This window comes from Rhinolophus ferrumequinum, chromosome 6 (genome assembly GCF_004115265.2).
Source record: "Rhinolophus ferrumequinum isolate MPI-CBG mRhiFer1 chromosome 6, mRhiFer1_v1.p, whole genome shotgun sequence".
NCBI lineage: Eukaryota > Metazoa > Chordata > Mammalia > Chiroptera > Rhinolophidae > Rhinolophus > Rhinolophus ferrumequinum.
Genome location: NC_046289.1, coordinates 7200904 through 7227773, shown reverse-complemented (window position 1 = coordinate 7227773; position 26870 = coordinate 7200904). Strand labels below are relative to the sequence as shown.

Genomic DNA, 26870 nt, shown 5'->3' with positions numbered 1-26870 from the left:
TTCGGAATATTCCCAAGTTCAACTTCTACTAAACTTTTTTCTTTTTCTTTCTGTCTTTTTTCGCTTTGACAATACAGACACTATGAGTATAAAATATCTGAAGGAAACAATACTGGATTAGGAATTCTATCCCCTTTTCTACCTATTAACTTATGACTTTAGACAAATTATTAAACTTGTGGGGTTAAATAAAATAATGGGTCTTGACTAGATAGTGTATATGGCTTCCAATTTCAAATCCTATATTATTTTATTAAACTTTGGACATTGCCCCAAATAAAAAATCCATGATTTCTTGATCATTTATGTCTAATTCACTGGTCGAAAAGACATGATCACACACACAGATTATTGATGTGAATGATAGTCTAAAATGGAGAAATACTGTGATCATATCTTTTTTATAATAAAAACATTACATTTGTCCCAGACTATAAATGATAGAATAGAAATTTTATTTTAAAACTCTGTTCTTTTTATCCCCAGCTCTCTTAATCACTCTTTTCTGAACAATTAATAAGATTAGGTTGATCTGGCCAACTTGGTTATCTCAGTGACCCTTTTTGAACTTTGTGTTTTTCATCAGGTGGATAGAACCTTGGAAGTAATCATTTAACCCAGTTATTTAGCACACATCTGCTTCGGTCCTCCTGTGTACTAGGCAATAACAGCTGGCCTCACAGCCACGAACAAAACAGATATGGTCTGTGCACTCCCAGGGCTGGTGGTCCAGTGTGTTCACCTACTGTTACTATACCTGCAGCGATCACATTCATATTTATGTACTACATTACAAACACAAGAAGGTCGGCTTACATAGTATTTGGAGGCAAAGGGAAGCCCAAATAATTATACAAGTTGCCTAAATAGTTCTGATTTGCCTAACACCAAATGTGTCTTTAAGTGGGTGCTTCCATCTTTAAATGAGTCGTGCCGATTATTTGGACTATTTAGAAGTATTGTATTTCAAAGTACAATTATAGCAACTCTAATTAGTATTTCGAATTAACCAGAATTGTCCACCTGTTTTGCAAAAGTCACTTAAATGGTCAAGTAGTCCCTTAGTATCTAGTGTGTATGGTCCCTGAAAAAAAAAATCTGCCAAATCTCAATGACAATTTATGAAATTTCTTGTAATAGATAATTATCCCACTGGCTTTTGATGTTTATATTCTCTGACCATCCCAACCTACTCATGATAATTATTTTTTAAAAAAAACGTTTTCTGGATTTGCTTTACTGATGTCACATTTGAGATTTTTGCATTTTCATTCGAGTTTACAAGTGAGATTGGCCTATATCTTCCTTTGTCATACTGTCGTTTTCTGGTTTCAGTCTCATGGGTCAACTATCCTGTGGGGACAGAGCCAGGAGTGCAGTTTCCAGGCTCTCAGCCTCACATGGAAAGGTGTTCACTCGGGTAGTAAATGGCCATCAACTGTGATTGGATGGCCATCAGCTGTGGCTAGTTGGCCGTCAGCTGTAACCAGGGAGCCATTGGCCACTAATATAACTGCCATGGCTTTGCTAGCACCAAATGAGGGCTAGAAAGAAGATGGTGGCTGGCAAGTGCGGATTGCAGTTAGGACGGCAGGTTGCGGACAGTGTGGCTCCTGCTTCCTGTGTCTCCAACCCAGCCGCCAACAAGAATATAGTGGTATGACTCCCCTATCTATGGCTCCATGGGTGTTCCTTTTTGGCCTCACCATGTCCTGCGTTCTTATGTGGGGAGCGGGACCAGAGACCCCCGAAGGCCGCCCCGCACAACAAATGGCGCAGCGAGCAGGGTACAGTGCTGCCCAAAGCCCTCCGAAGGGCGGTGGAGCAGTTTGTGCTTATGAACACTCAGTCTCAGGAAGACCAGGAGGAGCAGCTGCTGGAGAGCTGGATCCCCGTGGAGGGGTGGGAAGACATGGACGGTTCCCCAACCAACAAAGGCCGGAGAAAGCAAAGGATATTGCGGCCCTGTGGGCTGGGAAGTGCTTGCTGAGGCAGCCCGGATGCATCAAGTGTGATTGGATGGTCATCAGCTGTGGCTAGTTGGCCGTCAGCTGTAACCAGTGAGCCACTGGCCACTAATATAACTGCCGTGGCTAGGCTAGCAGAAAAATGGGGGCCTAGCAAGAAGATGGTGGCTGAGCCTGCAAGCGGCGCAGTGAGGGTTGAGAATTGTGTGACTCCTGTTTCCTGTGTCTCCAACCCAGCCGCCAGTGAGAGTACAGTGGTGTGACTCCCCTACCTATGGCTCCGTGGGTGTTCCTTTTTGGCCTCACCATGTCCTGCGTTCTTATGTGGGGAGCGGGAGCAGAGACCCTGCAGGCTGCCCCACATGACACATCCTCATACAATTGATTGGGAACAAAATTTTCTGTTGTCTGCAGTTTGTATGAAATTGGTTTTACCCATTGAATATTTTGTAGAATTTGCTTATAAAACTATCTTGGACTGTGTGAAGGCAGTGATGGGGTTTGGAGGCAAGAAATTAGCCCCAATTTAGGCTAAGTTTTCAAATTAATTGTCACAAAGTTCTCTCTTATGATTTTTTAAATCTCTATCTGTAGTTAAGTCCCCCGTTTCAGGACTAATATTTGTAAGGCATCACTGCTTTCCCACTCCTTTAATTTCAGTGAGGAAAATTCTAAATATTCTCTCTAAATACACCTATCTTTTTGCACCACCCCTATCCAAATTCATGAAACTCAAGCAAATTACCTGATTGGTGGGTACAGGGGAGGGCTTAGCCATGTGACATTGGCTCCTCCTCCCTCTCCTCTATGGGATCCAGCTGATTGAAGCAAGTGTGCGTTTTATCTTCTTTGGGCCATAAGTTTTACAGCTGCAGGCCACCATATGGAGAAGTCCACAGTTTTCCCATGCTGCCTGTGATTGGTTGGGAAAGCATGTTTTATTCTGGGATTCAAGATTTGGAAGCTCCTCATCACTGCTCCAAATTAATTTGCATCAGTAGTAAAGATGGTACTTTGAGCTCCATCTGCCTTTTAAAAAATTCTCACTTATTTTAGATCTCCAAAAGGAAAGTAGGTGTGGCTTTCAGATCCCTCAATCTCTAGTAATGCCGTTTACTTGTTTCTTATCCCTTTTTTTAATCAATCTTGATTAATTTTTTTATATTATTATTCTTATGAAAGAAGCAGCTTTTATTATGTCAGTTCTCTCTTTATCCTTGTTTTCTAATTCATTACTTTCCCTTTTTTTATTATTCTGCCTTCTAATTTGGGTTTTTGCTATTTTGAGTGGGACTAAGTTTATTAATATTCAGTCTTTTTTCTAATATAAGCACTTAATGCCATAAATTTGCTACCAAATATGGTTTTAGCTGCATCCCACAGTTTTTAAATAACCTGAGTAGTACTTTCATTATCATTAATTTCTAAAATTTTTCTAAAGCCTATTATAATTTCCTTTTTAGCCTGTGAGTTACTGAGAAGTGTTTTTTAATGTCCAGATATATGGAGGAGTCATTATCTTTTTGTTGTTCGTTTCTAATTGAATTGCTCTATGATTAGAGCACATGGCCGGTGTGGCGTTGATTCTGTGGTATTTCGTACAATGCTTCGCTACGTACTACATGGGCAATTTTGGTTTTTTTAAATTTTAAATTCCATATGGACTTGAAAAACCTGTTTATTTCAAACTGTGTAGAGTTGTATATGTGTCTACTTATGTCAGGTTTCTTAAGTGTTTTGCCAGTCTTGCTAATTTGGGGTCTCTTGAATCTGTCAATTACTCAGAAGGGCATACTACACATCTCCCACTGTGAAGTGACTTTATTTCTCTTTGGAATTATGTTTAGTTTTTGGCTTATTCAAAATTGCTGGGCATCTTCTTGTAACCCCTTCATAGTGTTAGACACTGCAGGAATGAAACTATAAAATTATTTTTTTCTCAATAATTACCACTAGGATAATACCTCTAACCAAGTCCATATCTTTTTCAGGCCATTCTTGGGTATTAATGAAGTCTTTTCTAGTTCTTACAAAGGCTGGGACAAGTTGCATATTAAAGCCATCAGTCTGTCACTTAAATTGAAACTTCACCCCTCCCAGTTCAGCCTGACTCCAGCTCAGACGCGTGCAGTAGGGAGGGAGGCTTAGTTGTTTTCTTCTCCTTTCTATATCTTGTCAGCCCCCTTCTCTCCTGCTCTTCTCTAGTCCTCCCTCAGTCACACCTGCCTGTTCTTTATATCATCATCATGTTCTTTTGTTTTCCATTTCTTTTTTTCCCCAGCATTTGAAACATATTTACTTTATAATCTCTGCTAATTTATTTTCTGAAGGCAATGCAAATCTGATTTCACTCATGGTGAACTGTTCTCTCATATATTTTGTAGTTTTGGTTTGCAAATTAATCTTCAGTAGGGTTTTTTTGTTTTTTAATTACTAACAATGTAAAATGTCTCTTAATAAGTATATATTTTCTTGTGATTCATAAAACTCAAATGTAAAAATAATCCTGTGGAAAAAAATAAGATAAAATAATCCTGTGATTTTACATCGATTTTTAAAACTAGTGTCTGTCGACATAAAAAACGTCCAAACCTGTAGAGAATTTTTATGAGTTTATTTGAGTCGAACTGACCACATATGCCAGGGAGCAAGATCTCAAATGCTTCAGAGAATGACAGTTTTGCAGCTTCTTTTATGCATTTGAGATTAAGGAGGGGATGAAAGGAAGATTACAAGGAGGTGGGAGAAAGCAAGGCAGCGGATTGGATTACAGGATAGTTAACCAGATTATGTGTCTCTTGAGGGTTAGTACTCCCTTCAGGAGTGTTACCTCTGGTATTTCAAAGGTGTGTTAACCTGGATGCACAAGAACAATGGGTAGGGCTGGCTTGGAACCTTTCACTACAGAAGTTCTAGGCCTGGGGCATGATCCACCATGACCTGCCCAGGTAGGAATTTATGACCAGATCATCCTGTTGGGTTACTTTCCATAGAACCCCCTTTTGCATCCACACCTCTCTATAAATAGTTAACATCCATTTCTTTATAGCTCATCATCATCCCTGAAGACTTCATGTAAGTGAGTTCTTAGGAAAAAGTGGGCCAGTGCAAAGTCTATCTGTCTTTCAGAAGGGCTGCTATAAATGTTTCAAGTATGTTGATTAATGAGGCACCTTCAAGATTCATGGTGGTCAGTGTGAAATGGGAATTCACACTGAGAATATACCTCACAGTTTGTAATTGGCATGACAGTCAATGCTGTACTCTCAATCTCATCTATTACCATGAAGTCACCACCCTCGCCCCAGTTGGTGTCCCTTTACTGAGACTTTACAGGACAAGAAGGGGGAAGGGGCTTTGTATTTGAGCTACAGTGCCCCAGGTGTCTCCCTGCCTACAATGCCTGTTCTGTGAATTTGGCCCTGGAATCCCTGGGTTAAGCAGGTAATTTAAATTTGAAAGACAAATCATTGAGAAGTACAAGGCCAAGGTTAGAATTCTCCAGGGAGCTTTCTTTGTTCCTGCCAAAACGTTTGGCTGGGTTTGATATGTTTGCGTGTTCCCTCCCTCTGCCACAGGGTGGATTTTTTCCTAGTTCACCCTGTAATTGTGGACGAAACCTTCCTTATTGTGGTCCAACTCCAAACCTCACCAGATCTAATGCTTTGTCTCCTCCATCCATATGAATGGAAGAACCCACACTCCTGAATTAAGAGACCAATGACTTCCCAGGGCGGTCGCGTTATCAGCTCTCAGCACTCTTATTTTCAAGTCTTAATTTCTGGCCCCCAGGGATACCTCTTATTTTCTTGAGCACGTTGCCATACATAGAAGGACACTAGTGGCATTTCTAGGTGTTTGTAGTAGGTGTTAATGTAAGAGTGTCCAACCCTGTAGAGAATTTTATAAAAGTTTATTTGAACCAAACTGACAATTGCCAGGAAGCAAGATCTCAAAGACTTCAGAAAATGACAGTTTTACAGTTTGTTTTATGCATCTGAAATTAAGTAGGGGGTGTAAGGAAAATTAAATGGAGGTGGGAGAAAGCAAGGTGGGGAACGAGATTATGTGCTCTCTTGAGGGTGATTATGTAACAGAGCGAAATGCTCCATCTCTCAGACTCCATCTTGTTCAAACCAGCTTTTCTCCCCTGGCCTTCAGGCTCATAGCTTCTGTTCAGTCTCGCATATAAACATGCCAAGCATTAGAGAGATTCTGCTTGGGGCTTGCGTTTTACAAAAACAAACGCTTACCAGAAGGTAGCTCTTCTGGGGAGTTAAGGGAAGTTTGTACAAAAATCATGATTGTTTATCAAAGATTTGCAGGAACCTTCTGACCAGACTCACCTCAACTGCCACAACCTTCCTCAGACCCCTGATGGCACCCAGATGTCTGCGGTGTCAATCACCTCTTATCCCTCCCCTTCCCCCTTCCGTTGACATAAAAGAAGCCTGAACTCTGTATTTTCTTAAGCTGGATTTGAGGAACCACTACGTCTCTCCCATCTTCTTGCTTGGTGCCTTCCCAATCAACAAACTTTTCCTTACTCTAAACTGACATTTTGAGATTTGGCCTTTTGAAGCATCTAGTACACAGATTTTGGACCAGTAACAGTTACGTTTATTCAAAGGTGTGTTAACCTAGATGCACAGAAACAATGGACAGGGCTTGCGTAAGGCAAAAAGAAATCTTTTACTAAAAAAGTTATATGCCTGGGGTGTGACTACCCACCATAATCTGTCCAGTGAGGGATTTATGATTAGATCACCTTGTGAGGTTACTTTCTGTAGAACCCCTTTTTCGTCCACATAGGAAAAGTTTTAGATTTTTTTTTTTAATCCACCATTTTCACCTGGAGCGGAAGAGGGAAAATTCATTTTTCTGTTAAAGTTTCTGAACTCAATTCCAAAATATATGGCAGGGGGCAGGTTTTCCCATTCTACGAAGTAATTCTCGAACACCAGCTGGGTATCCTACAATTCGACTCAATTCTGACACTGTCTACCTGGGATAGAACCAGATCCCACGGGTTGAGGGCTCAGTCCTACGAGACTGCTGGCCCCCCAACTTTCCGACACTAGTCACAAGCCCAGTTTGTCACCTGTGCTTCTGACCAACCCTGATAAACTGGAGACGCCCACCTTAGGTTTGATTCATTTGCTAGAGTGGATTGCAGAACTCAAAGAAACATTTAGTATTTATTACATCACTGGTTTATTGTAAAAGGATATAACTCAGGAATAGCCAGATGGGAGAGATCCTTAGAGCAAGGTATGGGGAAGGGTGAGGAGCTTCCATGCCCTCTGCAAGTATGCCACTCGCTCCAAATCTCCATGTGTTCACCAACCTCAAGCCCAAAGGCTTTTCAAATCCTAAAGGGAATTTTCTGTTATCACTTTACCCAATACAGTCAGAAAAACCCAAGGGACTAGGTCACCTTGCCTTTGCCTGGCTTACCCACTGGTCCAGATGGAGAGGAATGTGGACCAATTACAGAGACTTACTTCCTCCTCAGAAACCTCACTCAGTGAGCCCAGTTCTCTTACACCATGAGGTTTCCCACCTCTGTATGGGCTCCATCCTCAGTACATCATTCTTCCCTCAACTTACCAACATCTAACCTAAAAATCTAATCACGGTGGTGATAGGGTTGCCTTTATTGATAATTCTACTTCTGAGGCCAACCACAGTGTTTTGATTGGGCGATGGATTAACAAGAAGGGACCGGTCACACACACATATACTCACAAATCACTCTCTCTCAGGTAAGATTAAATTTCCCAGTTAATTAACCAAAGAGAAAAAGTCTGATCTGTAGTGGGGAAGCCTGTGCTGGCCTGTGAGTCAAATGCTTGATGGAACCTCAACGGACCTCTGGTGGTCATTGCCCCTTTTATACTTGGACCTCACATCAGCAATCCAGAAGGAATTGTACCAACCATTACACGAGGCTCTCTGGATTTTTAACTTAAACATCCTCCAAGCCACATGGTAATTGGATTATAAGGGAGGAGGGCATTAGAGGAAGACAATCAGTGCCCAGGTTCCCCTAGCTTTTCAACATACTAAAAGGCCCATTTCCCCCACAATAGAGCTGCTGCTGATACCATGACGACTTTTTCACATGGTTAAATATTGAGGCAAATTCCCCCAGCATCTAATTCACTCTTCCCCGATGAAGTGAATATTCCATGTCATTTATAATCCGTGTATTAAGATTTATTACCAAACTCCTTGGTTATAATTATGTATGTTCACCTCCCCCACTAGACAATTAAAAATCATCATGGAAGGACTGATTTCTTTATCTCCCTTTCCCCCTAGATGCCCAACACAGTACTTAGAGGTATTAAGTCTTCTTCACAAATGATAAACTCTGGGTTTCGTTTAATTAAGAGCCCCAATTCAATTCTAGTAGCGGTCAGAGGCATTTGTGGACAGCGTGGGTGGTATCGATTCTCCCCTTTAGAGGACACCATTTCTATCCTAAACAATACCTCAGTAGCCTGAAAGCAGTCATGAGACTTCCTAAAGTGCTCATTTCAACCACTAAAATAATCTGGTTCAATGGGATTAATAATAGTACATTTAGCTTTTTTTCCTGTGTTTTACCTAATAGAGCAAAAAATTCATGACTTACGTAGTTGCTGCTGGACTTCAGTATGGAGTAGACGGAGGCATCTTACATTTTTTTTTTAAGGTATGACTTTTCAATGTCTACGAGGATTTTTTTAAGTGTTTTACAGTAGGTTATATAATTTGAAAATAATTTTGATTGCTTCTAGATGTGTCTATGGCAGTATAGTAGCAGAGAGCTAAGGTAAATACGGGTGTAGACCATAACCTCTCCTTTTTCTTTCCCATGATTACCAACTTGTATTCACCTCTCTCAGGACAATAAAGTAAAAGATGGGTCTCCTTTCACTCAGGACACAAACATTGATTGAGTGCCTACCCTGTGCCGGAAACCATTGTGGATACTGGAAACACAGTCACATGAGAAAGTCCCTGCCCTCGGGGAGCTCACGTTCTGGTTGGGTGGAGAAAAAGAGTGAGAGACGGTAAACAAATTAGCCAGTAAGTGTAGAGTGTTTCAGATGTTGAAAGATAAAATGGAAAAACAACTAAGCAGAGAAAGGTAGAGAGAGAGTGCCAGAGTTGGGAGGTCATATCTTCTCCACGATGGTTGATGAAGGCCTTTCCAACCATGTGACATTGGAGCAGAACGTGAAAAGCAGCAAGGGAGCGAACTCACTTGCTCCATGGGGAAAGAACATTCCAGGCGGTGGGAACTGTAAATGCAAAGAATTGAGGCAGGTATGTGCTGACCATGCTAAGGAACAGCAAAAAGACCAACGTGCCTTAGTACAGGAAGACGGTAGGCGATGACGTCCAAGACGTGATGGAGGAGGCAGGTGGAGCCCAGCCTGTAGCCCATTGTGAGGACTTTGGCTCTTATTTTGAGTGGGTTTGAAAACCGGTAGACTATTCTGAGTGCAAAAGTCGCATAATCTGTCTTACATTTTAAAAGGAGAACTATTCCTCTGCTGGGTTGAGATTGCACTGTAGTGGGGCAAGGGAAAGCAGGGAGGCTGTTTCAAAGGGCAGTTAGTGCCTAAGCCCTGGGTGGAAATGATGGAGATACTGAAGGTTGTTCAGATTGGGGATCGATATTAAAGGTAGAGTCATCCGGATGGTTTCAAAGCTTGGAAGGAAAGGTGACAGAAAGAAAAGGATGACTTTAAAGATTTTTGTCTGAGAAACTGGAAGTATGAAGTCGTGATTTGCTGAGATGGGAAGAAGGGAGAATAGAACAGGTTACAGCGTGCAACGGAAAGTTTAGGAGCTCAGTCTTAGACATGTTAAGTTTGAAATGACTGATGTCCAGGTTTAGGCACTGAGTAGGAAGTTGGACGTGAGTTTGGAGATTGTAAATGTGGTCTGGACTAGAGATATAATGGGAGCTGCCAGCATATGGGTGGTATTTAAAGCCATAGGACTAGATGACATCGCCTAGAGAATAAATATGGAGAAGAGAAGAGGTCGAGGACAGAGTCTTGGGAAACTCCAACTCCAGTATTTGGAGATTACAAGGAGATAGGAAGGGATCAGGAAAGAAATCTGAGACGGGGTGCCCAGTGAGGTAAGGGGGAAACAGCAGGGGAGTGTCGAAAAAGCCAAGTGAAAAAAGTGTTTCTAAACAGAAATAATGACAACTGTGTAAATTGCTGCGTATAATCAAATAACATGAAACCTGAGAATTGACCTCTGGATTTTTTTAAACTGGGTAAGACAAAAGCCTGATATGAGGAGGTTCAAGAGGGTAAAATGGCAAGAGGGGAAGGGAAATGGGGAGAATAGGGAAGGATTTCGAGAAATTTTCCTATAATGTGGGACAAAGAAAGAAGGCAATATATAGAAGTATAGTGAGTCGAGAGTTGGTTGATGTGACTTTTTCATATAAGAGTTATGGCAACTGAAGAGGCTGAGCTAAAGAAAGCTCTTTCTTATTGTCCATTCTCAGCTACTTCTTACTTACCCGACCATTGAATGTTGGCATTTTCAGGGCCTCTGCCCTAGACCCTCTTCTCCATCTGCACTCTTTTCCTGAGTGGGTCTGTTCATTCCCATGGTGGGTGCCAATGACTGTCAAATGTAAGTCACCAGCGGGGCTCTCCCTCCTTAGTCCTAGCTCTGTAGATCCAGCTACCTACTCAGCACCTCAATTTGGATGTTTCGCAAATCCAAAATATACCTACAGTCACCCCAAAATTCCTCCAGGGCCCATCTCAGAAAATTGGACCACCTTCCACCCAGTTGCAACAACTAGAACCCAACTCCTCCCTCCTTCTCATCCATCACAAAATCTCCAATTCCTGCAGAGCCGACCTCCTCAACATGTCTCTTCTCGCCAACCTCACTCCCCCGACTCCCCCTCCACAGGGCAAGCTAAACCATCTCTTGTCCACACTACTGTCATGGCCCCCATCTTCCCATTTAGTCTCTTACTTCCCATCATTCTTTCACAAGGCAGCACAAGTGTATCTAATGATGCCACTTTAGTGTTTAAAACCCTTAAATGATTTCCCTAAGTCCAAAATATCTTGGAAGATTCAATGGTCTACTGTGGCCCCCACCTCCACCTCTTTCACTCGTTAAAAGCAATTTAAAATAACCAAGTACCTGACAGCTAAACAGTACCCAGGCTGTCTATTTATTTATTGAAATATTTAATGAAGGAAAAAGACATGGATTTGGGAGTCTGAGGACCACGGTTCAAATCCAGGCTCTGAGACTCATCAGAAGTGTAACCTCCTGCGGGATGCTTTACTAAGCATTTCACTTATGAACTGATGGTGATTGCGCCTAGCCAGTCAGATTAATTTTAAATTTAAATTTTGATTTTTGTGAGAATCAAAGGCATCATGCATATGAAAGAATTTTCTTTCTGTATGTAGGTAACATACAGATGACTACTACAGATAGCTGATGAGATTATAGATTTCTTGAAAAGTATTTCAGCTCAGGTTACACTTTATTTGTCTTAATAGGAGTTGATAAATCTCATCAGAGCTGATTTACAAAACATTTCTTTGGGGCTTCATCTGATGATTACTTCATCAGATGGATCTCATGGGTGCCTATGGCTTTTACATGAGTTGTAATCGTCGTACACATATAACAGGAAAAATATGCTTTTGCTTTCCTATCTTTTAGATGGCTTGGTTGGGTGAGGTCCCTGCATTACCAGTTTTTGGAGATGGAACAAATGTAATTCCAGCAATTCATGTTCTTGATCTAGCAGGGTAAGCATTCTCCCAGAGATTCGAATTCCCTAGAATTCATGGACTAATGTGTTTGTTTAAAAGTGAATATTTATTGAGCACTTACCAAGGGCTAAGATCCTCACGTGTAATATTGTACTTGTTCTTCATGCCAACCCAATGCGGAAGGTACTGTTATTATCTCCATTTTGCATTTGATGAAATAGTGTCCACCATCTAAAAGCTCCATGCTTCCGATGACAAGTTCAGGTTCATCTTTTAGAAACTTTATCAGCAGAATAGCATGCCTTCCAATTCTGGAAAAGAATGAACTTGTTATGTTTATCCTGGGGACCTAGTTTCTTATTCTTGTGTCCCAGATAAGATTGATATCTCCAGCCCACCAACTTAAATTCCAGAAATTTAGATAGCAAACTCTAAAGCCAAAGTTGTTTTGGGGACGATGGATGGCTAAGTTGGTTAGAGCGCGAGCTCTGAGCAACAGGGTTGCTGGTTCAACTCCCGCGAGGGATGGTGGGCTGCGCCCCCCCACAACTAGATTGAAAAAACGGCAACTGGACTTGGAGCTGAGCTGTGCTCTCCACGACCAAGATTGAAAGGACAACAACTTGACTAGGAGCCGATGGGTCCTGGGAAAAACACATTTCCCCAATAAAGTCCCAGAAATATACACTGTTCCCCAATAAAGTCTTGGAAATACACACTGTTCCCCAATAAAGTCCTGTAAAAAATAAAAATATAATAAAATAAAGCCAAAGTGGTTTTTTTTGGCAACTGTAGGTAAAATTAACATGTGTTTCTCACACTTCCAGAGTATCCTAACTCTGTGTTCCAGCCGGTCAAGACCTGTCTCCTTCTTTGCAGGCCCTGACTTAAACATATGGTCAAAGAGATGTTTCACTTGCTTGGTGGTCGTCAGTTCTGCATTTTGGATTCCAGGGGCTTTATTCTACCACCCCTTCCCCCGCCCCAACCCCAGGAGGGACCAGTGTCGGCTCTTCCCTGAGATTCTGGTTTCTAGATTCCGCTCTTCCTCTCATCTACTGACAGCTAGTAAATTGGTCACAGTCCCAGGCAGATTTACAGACTTACTGGGAAATAATGCGGCTTAAACTTCAGGACCCCTCCTCATGCATGGTTCTCTTCCAAGGCCCTACACTTAACTTCTATTATTTTTCTGAAAGAAGAATCCCCCTGAATTGCAAAACCTAGGTCTGTTCCAACATTTACTCTGGAGGTGGAGAGGCTGAAATGTGCCCTTTTCTGCAGAGATTTTACATCATTATGTTATCAGGTTTTTAAAGATGTAAAAGAATGTTTTACATCATTAAAACAAAACACTTAGTGTTCGTCCTTAACATCTTACTTCCAAACAGATACATTAGAGAGTTAAATTCTTCCCACTACTGAAGGATTCTGGGAGCCTTTCAGTAGCAATTTTTCCGAAAGATTTCTTTGAGGATTGTAAAATATTTAACAAAGGAAGAAACTAAAGGATGAAGTGGTCTAAAAATTTAATACAAAATATATGGGAAATGGACATTTAGATGTACACACATTTGTTTTATTTTCATTTCACTGAAGAAGTTGACATGGAGGGAGAACTGACAGTCTTGTGATAGGTTTCTATGCTCTGTTGTTTCTCTCTGGGCTTCTTTCATTTGTGCTCCATTTGTTCTCCATTCTTTCATTTGTGCTGTGTGAATCTAGGAATGTTACTTAACCTCTCTGTGTCTGATTTTCTCATTTGTAAGAGGAGGATAATAATAGTCCCTACTTGATAGGACTGTAAGAATTCAAGGGGGTGGCACCTGGAAAGCCCATGGCCCAGACCCGACAAAGTTAAACACTCAGAAATGTTGATAATCATTATTAATCCAACGTAGGAAACCTTAGATCCCGTCCCTAGAGCTGTGTGGCTCCCTTCAGAAAGCTTCTTGGGATCTGTGTCTACCTTGTCCGTGACACACGGACCCCAAAACCCTGACCTAAAGGAGCGTCTGAGTGGGCAGACTTTATCAGCGCTAGTCCTGTGGCGTCAGGTCCTTCTTTGAAGAACACCAGCCAGATCTGGAGCCAGATAGACCTGGCTTCAAATCCCGCAGCCCCCTCAGCCGGAGAAATGTCACTTACCTCCGTACCAGCTTGCGCATCCGTAGCGCACATCATCACCCCGCCCCTGTCCTGGTTGGAAATGAAATGCGGTCACTTCCTAAAGCCCTGGGCAGTGCCGTGGTGACCGGCCCTGGGGGTGGTGCTCAGTGAAGTCTAGTTTCCTGCCTGTCTCTGGAGTTTTCCCTCTGGTGATGATTTTCCCTATTGGTCTGCAGCGTGATACAAAACATAATAGACCACGTGCCGAAGCTCCGTTACCTGGTTGCCGTGGACGAGTCTGTACATACGCTGGAAGACTTTGTCAAGGTACAGCCATTTTATCCCATATTGGATGGCACTTCTTAAATCGTTTTACCCCTAAAACGTAGTTATGAAATCAAGTGTGCCGACAAGACTGGGGGCTCCTAAAGTAGAATATCCTTAAAACCAAACTCACCATCTGTGCTTGCCGTGTATGTGTTGGGAAGTGACAATCAAAGTGGCCCTTTCTCCAGTAACTGCATGGAAGGTGACAGGAAAGATCATTGTAGGGCTACACACACACAAATCACTCACTGGGATACTAAAAATGTGTCTGTGGACACTTGCTTCAATGTACCGCGATGGTCAGGTTCTCCAAACCTACCGGTGTCTTCCAGAAGCTCTGGGCATGTGAGGGCTCCGTCTCTAGTCCAGGCAGCTCTGGCTAAAGCCACCTGTTCCCTTGGAGCCCAGCTAGCCTTCTCCTGCCCTGGCCCCTCACACTCATCTTTAAGGTTCAGCTTAGATGTCTTCCTCTGCACTCTTCCTGCCTCCTTCCCACCTCCCGCATAGGCCAGATGTTTCTTCTGTACTCCCAGCAGCCCCTTTGCCAGCTGCAAACATTACACATCTGTGTACACACGTCTGCCTCCCTTTTCAGACTGGGAGCTCCTTGAGGGCAGGAATTGGGCCTTTCTCATCTCTTTCTCCAGTTCCTGACATGCATTGGTGATCATTAATTATGCATAGAACAAATAAATAAATGAATACCATCGGGCACTGCGCTCTGTTTTGCAAAATATTTTTGTTGTAGTTTTTTTTTTTTGTATTCAGTTATGTTTTGTGTTCATTTGAGAACTTTTATTATTTAAAATCTTACAGGTAAACCAAATAATATTTCTATTTTTTTCTGACAGTGCATCAGCAAACATACTGGCCCTGGAAAAATCCAGAAAGTACCCAAAGAAAACGCTTTCCTAACCAAGGACTTAACAGTTAGTATATAAGAGATTCTTTTTTCCTACCCTTTTCCTAAACATAGTGGTTCTTGAGGGATTTGGAGTCAGAATGCCTGGCTTCCAAGCTCAGCTCAGCTCCTGAGCCATCCACCTAAAAGCGACTTCCTCTTTTCTTTTCTGAAAAACTCTCCGAGGTCATGGTCAGAACATATATATGAAAGCTGTCTGATACGTGAAATGCTGCACCAGCGTTGGGTGCCATTCTGTTTGGCCTTTTCTAAAATTTGAACAGGAGGCTGAATTCTGAGTCCATCACAACAACAACCAATACCGTGTTTGTTAGTCATGCAGTGTGCTCTTCCAGCTAGCTTTAGGATGTAACTTTTTTTAGGAATATACTGATCAAAACACTGCATTTAAGAATGTTTCTGGAAGGACTGACATCATTGGTTGCCTCTGAGCAACAGAACTGGGTCGGTGGTGACGGGTGTCAAAAGCAGCGTTTTCCTCCATGCTTTTTGTCCCCTTGGATTTTGAACCATGGGACCACACTATTCAAAAAGTAGATACAATTTATAAATTTTAGGGAGAAACGTCTCACTTGGACTCGTGATATCTTTCTACTCTTTGAGGTGCTTGTGTAACTACAGGAGTCAGGGCGGCTTCTGCCTATCACAAGAGAGCAGAGGGGGGAGAGTTTACAAGTGTCAGAGAGTATCAGGCAATACTGGATGCTGCATTATTTGACTTTCACGGTCAGTGAATATATATGTATTTTCTCTAAAAACTGCAGTGGGAGCATTTGAGATCTTGCTTCCCGGCATTGTCATTAGTTTGGCTCAAAAAGCTTAAATAAATCCATATAAAAAAAGTAAACAACTGCGGTGATTTTGGTCTGTTATAACTGTCAAGATGAAAAAAGAGAGAGAAAGAGAGACAAATCTCTAATGTGCCTTTATCTCTTAGCAAGAGAATATTGACCATTTACTGGTCAACTTGAGAATGGAAGCCCTGTTTGTGAAGGAGAATTTTAACATTCGATGGGTTGCCCAAGCAGGATTTGTGGAAAACATCAACGGTATCCTCAAAGAGTACAAGCAAAGCCGAGGATTATTGGTAACTATAACCATTTCCTGTTTCAACTCTGATTTATGCAAAGTAAATGAAACTTTCAGTATATCAGTGAAAGTGTTTCCTTTCTCAAATGTCCAAATTTCTAAATTCTAGTTCCTTTTCAGATTTGATCCATTTGTCCAGGTCTGACAATCTGCACATATGTTTTATTAATACTATCAACTGAGTGTTAAAAATTTTTAAGTTAATGTAGATAATAACTAATGCTTGACACACATTGAACGTAATAGCAAGCTCAAGACTGTCACAGAGTTGTCTGTATAAGGAGAAAAATCAGGTGTCTTACTGGCCTGCCTGTTTCAGCCCTGGGAACACATATGGGAGAGGGTAAGGAGGAGATGGAAGATGACTGATTATTACTTTGATCGTATTGGCTAGGACATTTGCTAGTCATTTTAATCATCACAACTTTTCAAGGTAGATATTCTTATCTCCATATTATAGATGTGGAAACCAAAACTCAAGAGAGATGGATCAATTTCTTCAAGGTCACATAGGTAGCTAGTTGGGGATTCAAACTAGCTAGGATGCAAACTTAGCGAGAATGGCCTACCCCCTCTCTGAAATCAGGTAAATGTAGCACTGGCCCAGACCTTTGGATTTATTCCACAGAAGCAGTCCAAAGACGGATGTGGGTATTACGTGAGAAAATGTTTTGAAAACTGTAGGTTGGATCTGAATAACAGGTGCAGCCATAATCATAATTACTACCGTGCATGGGAATCCTTCAGACGAGTACAGTGTTGCCATTATATCCTAAGAACCATATTCTCCTGAAAAACGTGGCTGGTGAAGAATAAGTAAAAGGTGTACCACTCAGCAAAAGAAACAATGACCTGTTCTAGCGTCTGAGAAACCCATGGTGGCTGTACTTGGAGACTCCGCCAAGGCACACACTCACCCAACTCGAGAGGTTAGACTAGTGTTTTCCTCTGCAAGTCAACTGTCAAGCAGCAGCGCACAGTTAGACATAAGACACCTTAAAGAGACCATATGGCCCCTGGTGAGAAAGACTGGACAAGAACATGATAGAAGGAATAAGCATATCTAAAAATGTACCAGCCTATCCACCCCTGGGGACATTGCTCAGCATAGCAGATAGAAGAGGAAATACAAGAGGGCAATGTGGACAGTGCCATCCAGAAAGATGGAGCCTCAAGCCCAAGGCTTCCGTGATATCCCAGGTCCTTTAGCAAAGCAAAGTCGTCCTAGCTGCAGAGACAGGTGCATCAGTCCACTTGACCTGATGCCAACGCAAAGTCCTTTGTTCTAACTCTCCTTGTTCTGATCAAAGCTCATCAAGCAACTTACATGCTTGTCTGCCCTGAGGGAGTAAAAGTAACCAGGTGCGCTCGGAGTGCCCTGAGCTCAGTGGTACTCAGACTTCTCATTATAAACGAATCCACTGCCACTTGGGCTTCCTGCCTGGATAAGGGGAGCTCATATCTCTGCTTATTTCCTTCACAGCCTTGGTTTCTTTATCTGACAAGTGGTGGTAATAATAACCATAACCAGCTTTGTGGATGAAATTATGTAATTTTGAAGCACATGGGCACTCTGCTAATGGAAATTCTTTTCATTCGCATGATTTAAAAAAAAAATTAATTAAAAAGTATTTAAATGTGCCTTGCAAAATACCAGGCTTCAGTTTCACCAACATTTGGACCATTTTGAAAGAAATGACTATTTGTTACTGATATTTTCGTTTCTGTTAGAAATAAACATTTACTCATTGGTCATGAATGTGACAGAGCTTCTTTAGCATTCAAGCAAGTTTTTCAGCAGAAGAAATGGCGTTTGTTTTTTAATGAGTGTAGTTTTTAAAACTAGAATTGTGTTAATAAAGAAAGGATAATTGAAGACCAAGTTCAGTCCGAAGCAATATTCATGAGGCAATAAATTGAGCACTGTCTACACCAGACCAAAAATTATTCGATTTCTTTGTTACCTTTACAAGAATAACGCAGAAAGTATGAAGCTGGTAGCATGTACTGCTCGAGTACTTTCTTTTTTAGTACTTTTGAGGAATTCTTGAGTACATCTTGTTGAGTGTCTTATTCTCCAAGCCCAGACCAAAGCATACACGAGGCGCTGATTAAATACCTTGAGAAAGTGACTGGAGTTTAGGCGGAGGAGTGAAAGTTAGCCTACAGGATCTGGAGACTGCAAAAGGCACAGCCCCGGAATAAAAAACACTCTGTCTAGCTCCAGACTGCTTAGAGCTTCCTGTATGATCCCGATTCTTCTCTTGCAGCCCATCAAGATTTGCATTCTTGGTCCTCCTGCTGTGGGGAAATCCAGTATTGCAGAAGCATTGTCCAAGCACTACAAACTACATCACGTTAAACAGAAGGACGTCATTTCCGAAGCCATTGCAAAACTGGTATCACTTTTAACTACTTTGTGGGGAATTTTAATGTTTTTGGTCTTTTTTTAAACTGTATTTATTTTAAGTGTGTTTTTCCAGGACCCATCAGCTCCAAGTCAAGTAGTTGTTTCAATCTAGTTATGGAGGGTACAGCTCACAGTGGCCCATGTGGGAATCGAACCGGCAACCTTGTTGTTAAGAGCACTGCGCTCTAACCAACTGAGCTAACCGACCGCCTGGGAATTTAAATGTTTTAAAAATGCTTTTTGTAATCTTGTAATAAGGAAGCCACTAATTTTACATGACATCTATCATGCAGGGTGGCATGCGGGGTCTCTGGTCCCACTCCCCACGTAAGAACGCAGGACATGGTGAAGCCAAAAAGGAACACCCACAAAGCCATAGGTAGGGGAGTCATACCACTATAGTCTTGCTGGCAGCTGGGTTGGAGACACAGGAGGCAGCAGCCACACTATCCTCAACCCACCATCCACTTGTCTCTGCCAAACAATCTCACTTGCTAGCAATCTGCTTCTCTGCAATCTGCAATCCACACTCCGCTGCTTGTCGCGTAGATTGTGAGGCGAGACCCTGTAGGGGTGGAGTGTGGGGACAGAGCCAGGAGTCCAGTTTCCAGGCTCTCGGCCTCGCGTGGAGGAGTGCTCACTTGGGTAGTAAATGGCCATCAACTGTGATTGGATGGCAATCAGCTGTGGCTAGTTGGCCGTCAGCTGTGACCGGTGAGCCATTGGCCGCTGAGCCATTGGCCGCTGATATAACTGCCGTGGCTACGAAGGAGAGTGGAGGAGAGTCGAGGAAAGTCGGTCGGTTGGCAGCAAAGCGGACAGCAGGTCGCATGTCGTGTGAACCCAGCCTCCAGTGAGACCATAGTGGTATGATTTCTCTACCTATGGCTCCGTGGGTGTTCCTTTTTGGCTTAGTCATATCCTGCGTTCTTGTGTGGGGAGTGGGACTAGAGACCCCGCATGACACCCTGCATGACAACATCCTACACAGAGATTTGTTAATGATTTTATTGTCAGCCCTGCCTTGGAAAACACATTATCGCATGGGGCTTTCCTGTATGAGATGCAAGCATCTTTCATAGGTTGCCCTTGAAATTTAGTCTGTCTCCTGCTGTTGCTCAAAATATATCTTGTATTCTCCCTGTTGACTGGAACATTTTTAGTTTTTAAATAATTCCTGGGGTGGCCGGTTAGCTCAGTTGGTTAGAGCGTGGTGCTAATAACACCAAGGTTGCCAGTTCGATCCCCACATGGGCCACTGTGAGCTGTGCCCTCCACAACTAGATTGAAACAACTACTTGATTTTAAGCCATATTTAGGCCAGGAGCAGAAGGCTTATTGTAAAAGTCATCTTGTCTTGATCCTTCTAGGAGCCTGTGATCAGCCTGACTGGGCAGTTCGACAGGGACCTGGGGCCAGAGACCTGGGGCCAGGGTGTGGAGCTGGAGGGCTTGGGCAGGTCCTGGAACCTTTTGTTAACGAAAACTCCCTGAGACATTAAAAAGGGAACAGCCTCGTTTACCCCCTCCTATAAAACTCCATACCCCTTTTGCTTGGGGAAGTTATGGTCTTTTCTAACCTGACCTCCTGCAGCTCAAGCATGCCAAATAAATTTTAAAGGACCAATGTTGGTCTCCCACGACTCGTTCCTCTGGCCGTGCCTAACAAAAGCACACTCAAAATAAAAAGTTTTAAAAGTTTTAAAAAAATGAAAGTTCAGAGATTTCCCACACGTCCCCTACCCCTCGCAAGTGCAGCTGCCCCCATTGCCATCATCCCCCTCCAGAGTGATGCTTTACAATCAACGAACCAACCTGGACACGTCCTCATCACCCAAAGTCCACAGTTTACATTAGGGTTCTCGTGTTTGGTGCTGTACATCCGATGTGTTTGGACAAATGTATAAGGACATGTAACCATTCTTACAGTTTCATGCAATGAGTAGTTTCACTGCCCTAAACATCCTCTGCTCTGCCTTCCCTCGGTTAAATACCAAAATTCAGCCAAGTAAATTTAATTTAAAGAGCTAATTGGCTTTACTGAGTGATTCATTAATCCCACAGCACCCTAGCAAGTAGAGTACCTCTGAGAATTTGTTCAACATGGAAGGTTTATTTATAGGCAGAAATTGAGCAGGGCAAGAAAGTTATCAGCAAAAGAAAAGAAAGGATTATTTCAGGCAAGGGCACCTTTCTTTGGAAGGAGGAGCTCAGCGGTCTTATCAGGCAGATTGCCTCACCGGTGTTAGACATGGAATTCCAGAGTGATTGGTTTCAGGTCACATTCCTGGGAGGGGCTAAAACTGCAACTAAGTCCTGGTTTGCTGCCCTGGGCCTGTTGCTTCTTTTTTAAACACCTCCCTACCCCCAATCAACTTCTTTTTTAAGTCTTGATTTCTACAAAACGTGTGTCCTTCAAGAAAGCTATAATCTGGTACTATCTAGAAAAGTGTTGATTCTTAAGCAGTTCTGGCATCAGCACAGAAATGGATGAGTCTCCATTTTCCACTAAGGAAAACCTCAAGGCTCTCTTCCACCTTCGCAGGTACACACAGCCTGACTTTTGCAGGACGCCTGTCAGGTGGGTTGAGTGCATTCCTGACTTGGGTTCCAGCCTTTCCCAGCACCACTTGCCAGGTGACTCCTGAGTAGCACCTCAGTGGGCCTCATCCAACTGGAATATCCTTATGGTCTGCAGGAGGCGATCGTGGCACCTAAAGAGGTAGGGGAAGGAGAAGAAGGTGAAGAGGAGGAAGAGGAGAATGTGGATGAAGCACAGGACCTCTTAGATGGCATCAAGGAAAGCATGGAGCAGAACGCAGGTAACGCCCACAGCACAGGGTTGAGCTGGTCCTTTTAAGAGGTTTTGTTGGTTTTTGTTTTTTCCCCAAGTAAACAGCACATTTTAATTTTATTTTTCTAATTTGGTCTGTGAGTCCTCGGGGTTTTCCCCCTTGTTAGAAAAGACTACTTGTTTCCTATTATACATTAAGTATAGAAATTATAACAGCCACAAAGAAATCTTATTTATCTCATCCACCAGGAACAAAAAAAGTCACTTTAACATCTTGGTGATTGATCATAAGACGGGAAAGAACTACCTAGGTTAAAAAGAAAAAAGATCAAAGGTATAGTCATAAATATTTTATAAGCATCAACAATCATTAATTAAAAGGTCATGGACAAACCAGGAAAAAATATTTGCCAAAAATATTTGCCACCAACTCTTATTTGCCACCAATAAGAGTTAATATCCTTAATATATAAAATGCTCAGGCAAGCTATTAAGAAAATCACTAAAATCTTAATAGAAAAAAATTGATGAATAACATGGACCCATAATTCATGTAGGACAAAATACAAATGAATGGGAAAATATTCTTACTCGTGTCTTCATAAGAAACATCCAAACCTGTAGAGAATTTTTTTTTATATATTTCATTTTATTTTTTATTAGTTTCAGGTGCACAAGACAAAGTAATACTTAGACGTTTATCATTTATATCCCTCACACTGTGTGAATCCCCCTCCCCCCATCCACCATCCCCCTGACATCGCACAGAGCCATTACATTTCCACTGTCTCTATTCCTAATGCTGTGCTCCGCTTCTTGTAAGTATATACATACATATATATACATATATACATAAAATTATAGTTGGCATTCATTATTATTCAGCTTCAGGTGTACAATGCAGTGATCAGGCAGAGAATTTTTATAAGAGTTTATTTGAGTAAAACTGACCACAGATGCCAAGGGAGCAAGATCTCAAATGCTTCAGAGAATAACAGCTTTGCAGCTTCCTGTATGCATTTGAGATTAAGGAGGGGATGAAAGGAAGATTACAAGGAGGTGGGAGAAAGCAAGGCAGCGGATTGGATTACAGGATAGTTAACCAGACTATGTGTCTCTTGAGGGTTAGTACCCCCTTCAGGGGTGTTCCCGCTGGTATTTCAAAGGTGTGTTAACCTGGCTGCACAAGAACATTGGGCAGGGCTGGCTTGGAACCTTTCACTACAGAAGTTCTAGGCCTGGGGCGTGACCCACCATGACCTGCCCAGGTAGGAATTTATGACCAGATCACTACTTTCCATAGAACCCCTTTTTTTGTCCACACTTACTTGGTATTTAACCAGTTTGTTGAACCAACTCATCATAGTAAAGTGTCACTTTAAATTCCAACTCTGGAATCCTTCTTTCCCTACCCTGGGATGGAGTTTCAGGCTGCAACTTCTAGAACAATGAGTAAGTAGCCTCATTGTTTATTCATGCTTTTCGAAGTCCATTCCACTCAAATAATCATAGACTAGGTTTTGAACTGAGATGTTTCTAAAGGAGCTTGTGACCCAGCAGGGAAACAGTCTGTCAGCAGTTAGACTAGAAAAATAAAAACATTTCATTTTTATCCTTAGACAGTTGAGATCCTCCAGCAAACTGGTTATACGAGTGTGGTTTAGAGACTAGTCCAATGTGTAACCAATAGTTTGGACTTTCATCCAATAGTTTTTCCCCTCACCCTCCTAACAAGCGTATTTGGTTTCTTCCCTCTACTTCTTCCTTCTGGCTGGTGACTGTTTCTGATCCTCCTGGGTTGGTCTGGGTAAACTGGCCCCGGGTGACAGACAGGTGGCCACTGAGGACCTCGCCCTGAGGACCATCCACTGCTGGCTCCTGAAGCGCTGCTCCTGTCTGGTCTTCTGTGCCCTCCTCCCTTTGTCCCTCCAGGTGGTCCTCTTCCCAGCTGTCATCTTCAACGACTCTAATCCCCCTGGCCTTCCTCATCAGAGGAAGTGATGAAGACATCAGTCCAGGCTACGCTTGCACCTCCTCCTGTCCTTCTCCCAGGCCACGCCAATCTGATTTTCCTGGGTGGAAAAAATGGTTTTGTTTGCAAACACTGAGTGTCTACTTACACCAGCTGATGATCAGAGTCTTGCTTTTTGCTTTTGTGTGGACATGGTCAGGAGGAAATGGAATTTAGAGTCCCAGAGAGACTTCCCAGAGGCAAAGGAAGGTGCGTAGAGAAAACACAGATTCATTTCTTTGAGATAGACAACTGCCTCTGCCTCACCCATGAGACACTGGGAGTCACTATCCTGGTTTAGAGGCTAACAGAGTCCTGCTACCGCCATTTGTGGGAGGGGAAGAAAACTAAGGTAAGACGTTCCACTGTGAGGACACCTGTGGAAAGAAATCTGGCCAGGCCACGTGAAAGCGTGGGGGAGGGGCATTTGAGGTCTAGTTTCCCCACATGCCATCAGTTTGGCTCAAATAAACGCTTATAAAAATTCTATAAAAAAGAAAGAAGGAAAGGAAGAAAGGAAGAGAGAGAGAGAGAGAGAAAAGAAAAGAAAGAAAGGAAGGAAGGAAGGAAGAAAGGAAGAAAGGAAGAAAGAAAGAAAGAAAAAGAGAAACAAAGGAACAAAGAAAGAAAGAGTGGGGCTGGGATTTTTAGGAATCCACAGGTGTACACTTTAAGCCTGAGGTGTAAGGCCAGAAAGAGGGTACTAGGGGGCAGTGAACAGTACTGCCCCTAGAAAAGAGGCAAGAACCTCCAGTATTCAAGATAATCGGACAAGACAAACACTAGACAATATTGGTGGGCACAGACTTATGTGATTGGTCTTTGCAAGGACCCAAAAGTCTTATCCAAGGACTTCCTGTAACAGGATGGTGTGAGGTACTGATTGGGCTCTTTTCATGCCTGAGGAGGTGACCACATAGAATTATAGTAGAGACTCTGCCCAGCTGAGACTGGTCACTGCATCCCAAGCTCAGGAAGGGCCTCTGTTCTTCCCCCAGATAGATGCACGAGGCGAAACTGGGTCAGCAGCCTGCGTCAGGAGGGACCCTGGGATGGAGCAGAGGGAGCAGTCTTTGGGGAACAGAAAGTCTTCAGAACAGCAAGCACCCCTCCCTCCCCACTCCCCTTTTGGTGTGCCACCCACGCACCCTCTTCCTATACGACTGGAGTAGTTCATCAACCCCCTTTAACCTGAGGAAGGTATTTTGTTCTTTCTCAAGTTTGTCCCCAAATCCTTTCTAGTCCTATTTACCAGAAACCGTGTAGAATGTGGAATTTGATTATGATTGAACAAGACCTTTGAACTCCCTTCACAATCCCACACAGACATTTCACAGCACAGGGACACAGGTGAGCTCATTTGTCCCACATGACCCAGTCTGTTATCATAAGGTTCTAATGATTCCCTCAAGACCGACCGATTTCGCAATCCTGCATAAGGCACCTCTGCGTCTGCTCACAATTCTACTCCCAGCGGCCCCAGATAGTTGTGGCTGAAATAGGCACTTGCTGAAACCACCGAGTGTACTAGTTATAGATTCTTTGTGCTCCCTGCCTGTATTTCCAAAGCGTTGTGGAATTATTGAATCTAGTTGGTGGAATGCTGGGTGATTGTTGGACTATTCCAACTATTTTATGAATTTGAAAATAAAAGGTTAGAAGGAAAAACATGTCAGTGTATCAACTTGACACTGTCTATACTGTGCATGGATTATTTTACAACCTTGGTATTTAAATTTTTTTGAGATTTTTTTTTCCCCCTCATAAGTTGTTCTTCCTCTATAGCCCTTTGGAGGAAATGCACAATGTTCTTTCATGGCCATTCATGGTAATGATGGTATTTATAAGATTTAAAAGAATTGTTGATTTTGGCAGTTTCTTATTTAAAAACAAAAACAACAACAAAAAAAGCACCTTTGTTGCAGCTGCCTGTTTTTAAACAGTGTTTTAGTAATTATGAATATCAGTTAATATTAGCATTTGAAAGATAGACTAAACAAAAAAAAACAAAGTAGTGTGGTGTTTAAAAGGTTACACAGTAGGGCTATGCTCATTCATTTGAAAGCAGAAGTGACAGTTTCCTTCCAAGAAGCTCAGCACTGGCCCTGGGTGTATCTATAAGAGGTCACAGTTTTCTAGAGAACTGCACTTGGGCTTGGCCCTTTGTGTACTCACATTCCACAATGATCATAAACTTCCTGGAGGCCCTTTCCTGCATACTGAACACTTAGGATTAGACTACGATTAGACGCAAACAAATAAATGGCAAAGCTCACTGCCTGAAATAAACCAAGGCATGCGTGGAAGGGGCAGAAGCTCACTTTCTGAGTGTGTGCCTTTGCCTCACCAAGGAAACCTTTGAAAAGTAAAAGTACAGTGCTTCAACAGCGCTCGTCTTTGAATCTTAGTGAATCCCTTGATTTTTTTTTTTTTTTAATTTGGCTTTATTTCTTTGCACCATTGTGAACCTTACCGGGAAGTAATGTCAAATTATTTCAAGGAACTTCATTATGCTAAATAACATCTTTGATTATTTTTGTCCCTGCCATAATATTTATATTTGTGAATGACAATTATTTTGTCAATCAGTTACTGCTTAATGATTCGTGTGACAATGAAAGGTAAAAGGGGAGGTGTTTTGATGAGCTCATTTTATTGTCATTCATAGAGTGATCGAAAGAGGCCAAACACTATTCATTTTATCTTATGGACCCATCCATAAACTGAAAGTATAGTTCTACCCTAGAAAAAGCTTTGGAGAGCAATTTCTCAAACTTGCCAAACTTACATTATTGTAATGTATTTGTGCAGCAACGTAAGGGCAGGGCTGAGTCTGGGAAATGATAGCTGTTTAATAATTATGATGGAATGATAATTGGACATTGTCATGGAGTTGCATCATATTGTCTTTGTCAGGGAGGAAGAAACTTTCCTCTACTCCCAGGTTCTTTCCGCTGGTCTAATAATGAAATCAACACGAGAGACAGGTTAACAAGAGAAAATAACCAAATTTAATTTCATATATACGCATGGGAAGTCCACATACATAGAGTCAAAGAGTCTGCATACATGAGAGGTTCAAAGACAGAAAGGAAAAATGAGGTGTATATATATATGACATTCTGAGCTAAGGATAAGGTAAGTTACCTTCCTTCCAAAGGGAGGCAGGTCATTCACAGGACGATAAGAAGAGCAGATGTTCAATAATTAGTCGTTTGCCCTGCCGTATAAATAGGTAAAAAAAAAAAAAAGTTATTTCTAGTGGGAACTCTTATTATGGGCAAGGCCCCTAATTTAAATTATTTAAGGGAGAGGCGAAAGTTTCTCTTGAGCCTGCAGGGTCTTGATCGTCTTCAGTTCAAAATAGTTCACAGGTCAAAGTGGCACATTTTGGGGAGGCCTGTTCTGAATTCCTATGTCTTTAACCACTGTTCCAGTGGTTAACTCCCTGCTCGTCAGCCTCCCCAAGCAA

The 26870-nt window shown here is 42.2% G+C and overlaps 1 protein-coding gene across 1 annotated transcript in view; it reads left to right on the top strand.

Moving 5' to 3' along the window:
- Nucleotides 1-26870, top strand: part of AK7 (adenylate kinase 7) — a 56338-nt gene that overhangs the window by 15781 nt on the left and 13687 nt on the right. Inside the window, exons 6-12 of the mRNA XM_033109712.1 lie at nucleotides 8587-8667; nucleotides 11685-11773; nucleotides 14083-14173; nucleotides 15025-15102; nucleotides 16033-16182; nucleotides 18455-18583; nucleotides 21292-21415. Of these exons, the coding sequence (XP_032965603.1) occupies nucleotides 8587-8667; nucleotides 11685-11773; nucleotides 14083-14173; nucleotides 15025-15102; nucleotides 16033-16182; nucleotides 18455-18583; nucleotides 21292-21415 (742 nt within the window). The remainder of the gene's footprint in view (nucleotides 1-8586; nucleotides 8668-11684; nucleotides 11774-14082; nucleotides 14174-15024; nucleotides 15103-16032; nucleotides 16183-18454; nucleotides 18584-21291; nucleotides 21416-26870) is intronic.